The sequence below is a fragment of the Anomaloglossus baeobatrachus genome, chromosome 9 (genome assembly GCF_048569485.1).
Source record: "Anomaloglossus baeobatrachus isolate aAnoBae1 chromosome 9, aAnoBae1.hap1, whole genome shotgun sequence".
Taxonomy (NCBI): domain Eukaryota; kingdom Metazoa; phylum Chordata; class Amphibia; order Anura; family Aromobatidae; genus Anomaloglossus; species Anomaloglossus baeobatrachus.
In genome coordinates, this window is record NC_134361.1 from 35,590,031 (window position 1) to 35,600,959 (window position 10,929).

A 10,929-nucleotide genomic window follows, 5' to 3' on the forward strand; every position below is an offset into this window, starting at 1 on the left:
ATGTGGACTGCAGATATGGTGGACTTCAAGTCCTCCGTCCACTGGAGGATTCGTTGAACCTCCAGCATCGCCAGACGGCTGTGAGTCCCGCCCTGGTGATTGATGTAGGCAACCGCTGTCGCGTTGTCTGACTGGACTCGGATGTGCTTGCCCACCAACAGGTGGTGAAAGGCTAGGAGAGCTAGAAACACAGCTCTGATCTCCAGCACATTGATTGAGAGGGCTGATTCGGACGGAGTCCAAGTGCCCTGTGCTCGGTGATGGAGAAATACTGCTCCCCAACCGGAGAGACTGGCATCCGTGGTGAGGATCACCCAGGACGGGGCCAGGAAGGAGCGTCCCTGAGACAGAGAGAGGGGCCGAAGCCACCACTGAAGAGAGCTCCTGGTTTGTGGCGACAGAGCCACCAGCCTGTGCAAGGAAAAGATCCGCTTGTCCCAACAGCGGAGGATGTCCAGCTGCAGGGGACGCAGATGGAACTGGGCAAAGGGAACCGCTTCCATTGACGCCACCATCTGACCCAGCACCCGCATGAGGTGTCTGATGGAATGACGGCGGTGCCTCAGCAGAGAGCGTACCGCCAGACGAAGAGACTGCTGTTTGACTAAGGGCAGCTTCACAAGTGCAGGCAGAGTCTCGAATTGCATCCCTAGGTACTCGAGTTTCTGGGTTGGAATCAGAGTGGACTTGGGCAAATTGACAAGCCACCCGAACTGGACTAGAGTGGCGAGAGTGAGCGAGACACTCCGCTGGCAGTCTGCACTGGATGAGGCCTTGACTAGAAGGTCGTCCAGGTAAGGAATCACTGCCAACCCCTGGAGATGCAGGACCGCAACCACTGCTGCCATGACCTTGGTGAATACTCGAGGGGCCGTGGCTAGGCCGAAGGGGAGAGCCACGAATTGGAAATGTTCCTCTCCGATTGCAAAGCGTAGCCAACGCTGGTGCGAAACCGCAATAGGAACATGCAGATAGGCATCTCTGATGTCGATGGATGCCAGAAACTCTCCTTGGGTCATTGAAGCAATGACCGATCTCAGAGATTCCATGCGAAAGTGCCGCACCTGAACGTGCTTGTTGAGAAGCTTGAGATCCAGGATGGGCCGGAAGGAACCGTCCTTTTTGGGGACTAGAAAGAGGTTTGAGTAGAAACCGCTGAACCGTTCCCGGGCGGGAACCGGAACAATTACACCGTTGGCCTGCAGAGATGCCACGGCCTGAGAGAAGGCAGCGGCTTTGGAGCAGGGGGGGGTGGACAGAAAAAAATCTGTTTGGCGGGCTGGAAGAAAATTCTATCCTGTAGCCGTGGGAGATGATATCCCGCACCCACTGATCGGAGACGTGTTGAAACCACACGTCGCCAAAGTGGGAGAGCCTGCCACCGACTAAGGACGTTGCTGGCGGAGCCAGATAGTCAAGAGGAGGCTGCCTTAGTGGCAGCGGCTCCTCCGGCCTTTTGAGGACGCGGCTTTGCGCGCCAGTTGGGTTTACGATCCTTGGCTGCGGTAGTGGACGAGGTCGAGGGCTTAGAGGCTGACCAGTTAGAGGAACGAAAGGAACGAAAATTCGATTGGTTCCTGCTCTGGACCGGTTTCTTGGCCTTAGTTTGCGGCAAGGAAGTACTCTTTCCGCCAGTAGCTTCCTTAATTATGTCATCCAGCTGTTCTCCAAACAGCCGGGATCCAGCAAAAGGGAGACTCGCAAGGTACTTCTTAGAGGAAGCGTCTGCTTTCCACTCTCGAAGCCACAAGATCCTGCGGATCGCAAGGGAGTTAGCGGAGGCCACCGCCGTGCGGTGAGAAGCCTCCAGGATGGCAGACATGGCGTAGGATGCAAAAGCCGAAGCTTGAGAAGTTAAGGCATCCATCTCAGGAATAGAGTCCCTGGTGAGTGAATGCATCTCCGCCAGAGAGGCAGAGACTGCCTTAAGAGCCCATACTGCCGCAAAAGACGGGGAGAACGAGGCTCCTGCCGCCTCATATACAGACTTGGCCAGAAGGTCAACCTGGCGGTCAGTGGGATTTTTAAGAGAAGTGCCATCAGCCACAGCTACGACTGTGCGGGCTGAGATTCTGGACACCGGAGGGTCTACCTTTGGGGACTGGGCCCATTCCTTAACCACCTCTGGTGGAAAAGGAAAACGGTCATCTGAACTACGCTTTGGAAAGCGTTTGTCAGGACAGGCCCTGGGCTTGTTAACAGTGGTCTGAAAGCTGGAGTGGTTAAAAAAACATACTTTTAGCTTTCTTAGGAGAGGTAAACTGGTGTATCTCTACCAGAGAGGTTTGTTCCTCTGACTCTGGTGGGTTGAGGTTCAGAACGGAGTTAATGGACGCAATCAAGTCACTAACATCCGCATCACCCTCAGACAAATCAATGGGGTACATAGAAGTAGCGTCTGAGCCCACAGTAAACGAATCCCCCTCGCCCTGCACGTCGACACGTGGATCAGAGCCGTGGGACGAGGGAGGAGAAGGGTCCCTGCGTCTCCGTTTAGGAGGACGGGGTCCTAGAACATGCTCTGAGGGCTCCGCAGAGCTCTGAGCAGCAGAGACACTCTGAGGGGGGGGGCTGATGCATAGACAGCAGTGTCCGGGACAGCTGCCCCATGGAGTCGGCAAAAGACTGGGAAATAGCTTGTGAAAAAGATGCTACCCAAGCCGGGGGTTCAGCCACCGGGGCCGGAGCAGCCGAGGAGACCCCTGAGGAGGCTCCAGGCTGAGAGACAACCATATTAGCACAGGCATCACAATGTGGGAATGTGCTCGGCTCTGGCAGAATGCGCTTACATGCAGTGCAAAAAGCATACATGTTTGCAGCCCTGCTCCGGGTGACAGACATGCTGCTGATGGGGGGGCTCTGCAGCAATAAAACACTCCTGTAGAATGTCTGAAAGTGTATATAAAAAGCCCACAACCAGAGGTTGTGGCTTACCACACCACTCTCTGTGTGCCCTCCGGATTCCACAGCTCCTGAAGCGACAGCTTTCCCAAAACAGCAACAGCTGCAGCTCCCAGCGCCGTCCAGTGTAAGAACGCTGAGAAAATGGCGCTGGGAGGAGGAAGGGGGGCGTGTATAAGCCCAGGAGCGGGAAAAACGGAGGGCAGAGAGATACAGGACGAGGTACAGGGGAGGGCACATCTCTCCAGAGAGGAGCGTCCTCCCCTCTGCTGGCCGGGCGGTGGGCGGCGCCGTATGCAAAACATGCAGGGAGCCGAAAACGAAACTAGGCCCAAACTGAAGCCGGGGCCTAGATTTCAAAACGCGGCCGAGCAGCAGGCACCTTCGGCGCGGTTCTCAGAGGAAACTCCCAGAACCGGCCGAAATTTACAGTAAAGTTACAACACATACTGTCCCCCACATAAAAGTACCCGGGACCCCTGAAAAACGTCTCAATACTTAGCTCTTGAGACGCAGGGCCATGTCCCTGAGTGGGGGTAAACGCTCCTTCCAGCAGGGACCAGACAGGGCTGTGGATGGAGCCGGCCTCCTGCAAGCAGAGAGGACCGTGATGGCTCCCACTTCAAACAGAGCCTCGACAGAGGATGCGAAGGAGCTCGGCATGTGAAGGATGCAGCCTTATTAAAATCAACCTTAACAGCACCCCGCAGAGTGGGGCGTGAAGGGACATGCCGGGAGTCCAGACTGGACCCGCTTTTCTTCCAAATCTTTAAAAATAAAAATGAAAAAAAAAAAAAATATCAGAGAATGCAAGTGTGTGTATCCTCCTGAAACACAAAGCATTGAACTGGGTAGATTGTCATCCAGGGGGTGTATATAGCCGGAGGGAGGAGCTACACGTTTGAGTGTAGTACTTTGTGTGTCCTCCGGAGGCAGTAGCTATACACCCATGGTTTGGGTCTCCCATAAGGAACGATAAAGAAAGAAGGGATAGAGGGATAGATAGAGGGATAGATAGAGGGATAGATAGAGGGATAGATAGATAGAGGGATAGATAGATAGAGGGATAGATAGATAGAGGGATAGATAGATAGAGGGATAGATAGATAGAGGGATAGATAGATAGAGGGATAGATAGATAGAGGGATAGATAGATAGAGGGATAGATAGATAGAGGGATAGATAGATAGAGGGATAGATAGATAGAGGGATAGATAGATAGAGGGATAGATAGATAGAGGGATAGATAGATAGAGGGATAGATAGATAGAGGGATAGATAGATAGAGGGATAGATAGATAGAGGGATAGATAGATAGAGGGATAGATAGATAGAGGGATAGATAGATAGAGGGATAGATAGATAGAGGGATAGATAGATAGAGGGATAGATAGATAGAGGGATAGATAGATAGAGGGATAGATAGATAGAGGGATAGATAGATAGAGGGATAGATAGATAGAGGGATAGATAGATAGAGGGATAGATAGATAGAGGGATAGATAGATAGAGGGATAGATAGATAGAGGGATAGATAGATAGAGGGATAGATAGATAGAGGGATAGATAGAGGGATAGATAGAGGGATAGATAGAGGGATAGATAGAGGGATAGATAGAGGGATAGATAGAGGGATAGATAGAGGGATAGATAGAGGGATAGAGGGATAGATAGAGGGATAGATAGAGGGATAGAGGGATAGATAGAGGGATAGAGGGATAGATAGAGGGATAGATAGATAGAGGGATAGATAGATAGAGGGATAGATAGATAGAGGGATAGATAGATAGAGGGATAGATAGATAGAGGATAGATAGAGGGATAGATAGAGGGATAGATAGAGGGATAGATAGAGGGATAGATAGAGGGATAGATATTATATTTTGTTAGTTTTTTTTTTTTATTTTACACACATAGACATATATATATCACTGGCCTCATCGGTCACGTCCTGTACATGTCAGCGCCACAGCCAAGGCCACTGATCGGTTGAGGCCACTGATCGGTTGAGGCCACTGATCGGTTGAGGCCACTGATCGGCTGCAGCAGTCACACAAATGATGAATTATTTGTCCTATTTTTTTCTTTAATGTAGTCCTTGACATCCCCTGCAGCAGACATGTCCGCACCCATGTAGAGAAGATATCAGCATCTGGCTCTAAAATATGCTGACAAGATAACGAGGACCTAACTGTCGGGCAGCAGGCCACTGTCTGTGGTTAATTTATCATTTCTTAAGTTAATATTTCATTTATTAAGCTCCCACTCAAGACACTGAATATTGTGCCTCCCTTTATCCCTGTATTACTCCGCAGGCCGTCCACCATCATGGTTCTGTGTGTTCCAAGACAACGACTAATTACATTTTACAGCTAAATCTATGTGAACTGCGGAGAATCCTTGCCAAATCTCCTTACAAAGCTCCCATTGATATCATTGGGTTATCTATGTACCACAGAACCGGAACGGGTCCTCTGGGGCAACAGGGTCTGAGGGATCAGAACAGAAGTCCACTGCCCCCCCCCCCATCAATAAGCTCAGCCTTTTCTAAAGTGTATCCACCACCTTCAATGCTTTCCTACCTTGAGGGTCGGCCTTCTTAAAAGCATTTCCAGCATCCACAAAGTTGGTGGCGGCGTCGTGCTTGCTCTGGACCTGCAGATGCAGCTGGGCAGCCTGGCAGAACGCATTGCCAGCAGCTGGAAGAGAAGAAAGAGTCACACACCTGACGGCAAGAGCCCAAGTCTTCATTTGCAGAATTGTTTTTATGGTATATGTTGCAATTTTTTGTTCCAAATTTTTTTACATTGTGAACGGTTGGGGGAAGGGAATCAATTGTGCACAAAATAAAAATATATTATATATATATATATATATATATATATATATTATTTTTTATTTTTTTTATGTTGTGCAAAATTGATTCCCTTCCCCCAACCGTTCACAATGTAGAAAAATTTGGAACAAATATTATTAATTAATAATAATAATAATAATAATAATAATAATAAATATATATATATTATATATTTTTATACACATATATACATACATATATATACACACATTATATATACACACATATACATTTCATTTTGTCTTTTGCCTCTTTTTAGAAAAAGTCTCATGGTTCGCAAAAATATTGGAGAAACAAACGTACACAAGCATCAGTCTGGGAGGGGGGGACCAGAGGTCGTGGTCAAAAACATAGCAGATTTTTTTAGCGACGACACACAAAAGGACCCTTAATTCTAAATTTAACAATTAAAACAAGTTCCCTTTATAATTACTTATATTAAAAGGTTTCTCCAGACTTTAAAGGGAATTTGTCACTAGGTTTTTGCTCCCCTACCTGAGAGCAGCATTATGTAGAGACAGAGACCCTGATTCCAGTGATGTGTCACTTACTGGGATGTTTGCTGTCATTTTGATAAAATCACTCTTCTCTGCTGCAGATCTAGCAGTTATACAGATCTCATGAATATGCTGGACTTCCTGCAGCAGTCAAGTAGTCCTGTAATTATAATCCCCTGCTGATTAAAACAGTGATTTTATCAAAACTACACTAAGCAGCTCAGTAAGTGACACATCGCTGGAATCAGGGTCTCGGTCTCTACATTATGCTGCTCTCAGATTAGGAGGCAAAAACCTGGTGACATATTCCCTTTAAGGCCGTTGGTCGCCTTTGTACGGTAAGTACCATTTTACGTCTCCCTGAGTCCACACTCCCTAACCATTCAATCCCCCAAACAGCCCAGTCGCTCCCATCCTTTGATGGAGGGGTGTATGAAGCAATCCCGCAGCACCTCCCACAGAAATGCATTGTACAACTGACAGTTTCTTGTTCTTCCAGAAACTTTATTAAAGAAGTGAACTGTTAGTGTTCTTCCTCCATCAGTCGCCATCTGCAGGACGGAAACAGGGGGCTGAACATTTTGAGGACTCCTGCACTGATTATATAGAAGGCGGCCATCGCCTTTATACAAGAGGTTACTCCAGGCGCTGGTTCTGATTGCTACACTTTGAATTGGGACCGGTGCCGTCTCCTCGCCTTCACTTTCTCTGGATCATCACTTACCGCTCCAATTCTTCACCATCTTGAACATGTTGGCTGCTCGGGCGTAGAGTTCACACGCTTCTTCCACCTTGGAGGAGCTCCTGAATAATAAGACACAGGGTGAGAATACTATTACCGGGGGCTGGAGTAACTACAAAGCCTCGGCCACCTCTGTATAACACTATATATAAAGATTAGTCCTAATATAAGTGGCGACGCTGTTATTAATCTTGTACTGCACAGAATATTCCTCCCTGCAGTATATAGGTCATCCAGGAGGCGCTCAGCTACTGCTTTACGAGATGACCAGCAGAATTGTGAATGCAGCTCTGGAGGAAAATACAGACTGTAAAGAAGGATCAGTATACAAGATAATAATGTGATAAAATAATAAAATCCATCTTCTTGACTCTCTTTACGTAAAGTGTGACTTTCCTTTCAAATTTTTATTTCATAAATCAATAGTACAGAAGATAATAAGCAGCTTTGTAATAATCGTATCACAGAAATTTACTTCTTTCTCCTCCAGAAATGATCAGACATTATCAAAGTCTCAATTCTGAGATAAAATCTGTATTCAGTGAAGACTTAACCATTACTGAGATAGGAGATGGCGGTTGGTGCTGATGAGATTCTATGTAAATAGAAGAGGGGGGAGCTAGAGGCCGAGGGGGGGAGCTAGAGTCCGAGGGGGGGGGAAGCTAGAGGCCGAGGGGGGGGGGGGGGGGAAGCTAGAGGCCGAGGGGGGGGGGGGGGAAGCTAGAGGCCGAGGGGGGGGGGAAGCTAGAGGCCGAGGGGGGGGGAAGCTAGAGGCCGAGGGGGTAGGGGGGAGCCAGAGGCCGAGGGGGGAGCTAGAGGCAGACCTCTGCCCCTCCTTTATCTTCTATCTACACAGAAGATGGCAGTTGGTGCTGAGATTCTATGTAAATAGAAGAGGGGGGAGCTAGAGGCCGAGGGGGGGAAGCTAGAGGCCGAGGGGGGGAAGCTAGAGGCCGAGGGGGGGAAGCTAGAGGCCGAGGGGGGGAAGCTAGAGGCCGAGGGGGTAGGGAGGAGCCAGAGGCCGAGGGGGGAGCTAGAGGCAGACCTCTGCCCCTCCTTTATCTTCTATCTACATAGAAGATGGCAGTTGGTGCTGAGATTCTATGTACATAGAAGAGGGAGGATGGAGAAGAACTCTGCCTCCAGCTCCCCCCTCTGCCTCCAGCTCCCCCCCCCTCTGCCACACCAGATCCCCCCCCCCTGCCACACCAGATCCCCCCCCCTCTGCCACACCAGATCCCCCCCCCCCTCTGCCACACCAGATCCCCCCCCCCTCTGCCACACCAGATCCCCCCCCCCTCTGCCACACCAGATCCCCCCCCCCTCTGCCACACCAGATCCCCCCCCCTCTGCCACACCAGATCCCCCCCCCCTCTGCCACCAGCTTCCCCCCCTCCTCTGCCACCAGCTTTCCCCCCCCTCCTCTGCCACCAGCTTTCCCCCCCTCCTCTGCCTCCAGCTCCCCCCTCTGCCTCCAGCTCCCCCCCCCTCTGCCACACCAGATCCCCCCCCCTGCCACACCAGATCCCCCCCCCCTCTGCCACACCAGATCCCCCCCCCCCTCTGCCACACCAGATCCCCCCCCCCTCTGCCACACCAGATCCCCCCCCCCCTCTGCCACACCAGATCCCCCCCCCCCTCTGCCACACCAGATCCCCCCCCCTCTGCCACACCAGATCCCCCCCCCCTCTGCCACACCAGATCCCCCCCCCTCTGCCACACCAGATCCCCCCCCCCTCTGCCACCAGCTTCCCCCCCTCCTCTGCCACCAGCTTTCCCCCCCTCCTCTGCCACCAGCTTTCCCCCCCTCCTCTGCCACCAGCTTTCCCCCCCTCCTCTGCCACCAGCTTTCCCCCCCTCCTCTGCCACCAGCTTCCCCCCCCCCTCCTCTGCCACCAGCTTTCCCCCCCCCCTCCTCTGCCACCAGCTTTCCCCCCCCCTCCTCTGCCACCAGCTTCCCCCCCCCCTCCTCTGCCACCAGCTCCCCCCCCTCCTCTGCCACCAGCTCCCCCCCCCTCCTCTGCCACCAGCTTCCCCCCCTCCTCTGCCACCAGCTTCCCCCCCTCCTCTGCCACCAGCTTCCCCCCCCCTCTGCCACCAGCTTCCCCCCCCCCCTCTGCCACCAGTTTCCCACCAGCTTCCCCCTCTTCTATCTACATAGAATCTCATCAGCACCGGCCACCATCTCCTATCTCAGTAATAGGAAAGTCTTCACTGAATACAGATTTTACCTCAGAATTGAGAATTTTGATAATGCCTGATCAATTCTGGAGGAGAAAGAAGCAGATTTCTCTGATAAGATTATTACAAAGCTGCTTATGTCCATGTGGACTATTCATTTATTAAATAAAAATTAAAACAATGGTTAGGCTTTAAGTGATTTCTGGACAATTTTGTGTATTAGAGATATTATCCCACTGAAAGAGGTCATAGCCATTGGGGAACACCGCAGCCATGAAGGGGGTGCAGTGTCAGTGGGGGGTACGTGTCCCATGCACATGATGCCAGGAGTCGCTCACATCTTAAATTTGTTGTCCATATTTTCTGCTTCCAACTCCTCAACTTCAAGAGCCGACTGTCAGCATTATCTCTCCCATCCTCACAGGAGCCTTGTCCATGCTACGCTCTTCATCTGTTAGGCCACGTGCACATGGGGAGGATTTGAGGAGGTTTTTACCTCAGTATTTGTAACCTAAATCCAGGAGTGGGTGATAAATACAGAAGTGGGGCCATGTTTCTATTGTACTTTTCCTCTGATTGTTCCACTCATGGTTTTGGCTACAAATCCTGAGGTAAAAAACCTCACTAAATTGTCAATGTGTGCACAGGACCCAACTGTGTATGTTCTGTGCTCAGTCCCATAGTCAATGAATTGAGGTGTGATTGCTCCTACATGACCATTGCTCAGTATAAGCAGAGGATCACAAATCCCCATTCTTGGGATCGCTGTAGGCCTGAGAGGTCAGACACTTCTAACCCACCAGGACGAGGGCCCCATATCCCCTGGATTATCCGGCCTGGCCATGTGATGAGGCACCAGGCCAGCTAACCAAAAACTGAGCCAGCAGGTCAAGAGGCCGTCATGGCTTCCGTCTGACAGCAACAAATTACAGATGAGGCCGCCAAACCCAGTCCTGACAATCCATTTACACCGACATATACATACATATATATATATCCCTCAATCACGTATCATCATGCTTTCCGCAGCCGCTCCTGCACTTCACACAGGCTCGCTCTTAGAATGGATAATATTCCTCTAGAGACAGTTTCCATGACAATGCACGAAGCAAAAGAGAGTAAAAAAATCAAATATCTGCATTAAAAAAAAAGCGATTAACGGAAAGATTTTACCAGGTAATTCTGGCTTATTCCCCAGATGATGAAATGTTCTGCAGGTTTCTGATTCATGTATTTTAATTCCTCCAAATTTCCAAATTTATTCACTTATATAGTGCCATTAATTCCACAGCGCTTTACATACATCAGCAACGCTGTCCCCATTGGGGCTCACAACCTAAAATCCGGATCAGTATGTCTTTGGAGTGTGGGAGGAAACCGGAGAACCCGGAGGAAACCCCTGGAGCACTTCAGACAGTCAGAGGTCCCGACTGGCTACAGAATTCACATGTTCCAAGCAGGAAAAAAACAAAGTGTACTGAACAACTCCATAAAGAACGTGCGCGCAGCCCCCCCCGGTCAACAACGTGCGCGCAGTTCCCCCCCCCGTTCAACAATAAGCACGCAGCCCCCCCCGTTCAACAACGTGCGCGCAGCCCCCCCCCCCCCGGTCAACAATGTGCGCGCAGCCCCCCCCGTTCAACAATGTGCACGCAGCCCCCCCCCCCGTTCAACAATGTGCACGCAGCCCCCCCCCCCGTTCAACAACGTGCGCACAGCCCCTCCCCCCCCTTCAACAGAGTAAATAGAAC

The 10,929-nt window shown here is 50.6% G+C and overlaps 1 protein-coding gene across 1 annotated transcript in view; it reads right to left on the reverse strand.

Moving 5' to 3' along the window:
* Positions 1-10,929, reverse strand: part of NAPA (NSF attachment protein alpha) — a 30,539-nt gene that overhangs the window by 17,451 nt on the left and 2,159 nt on the right. Inside the window, exons 2-3 of the mRNA XM_075323536.1 lie at positions 6,980-7,059; positions 5,484-5,600 (exon numbers count right to left, since the gene is read on the reverse strand). Of these exons, the coding sequence (XP_075179651.1) occupies positions 5,484-5,600; positions 6,980-7,059 (197 nt within the window). The remainder of the gene's footprint in view (positions 1-5,483; positions 5,601-6,979; positions 7,060-10,929) is intronic.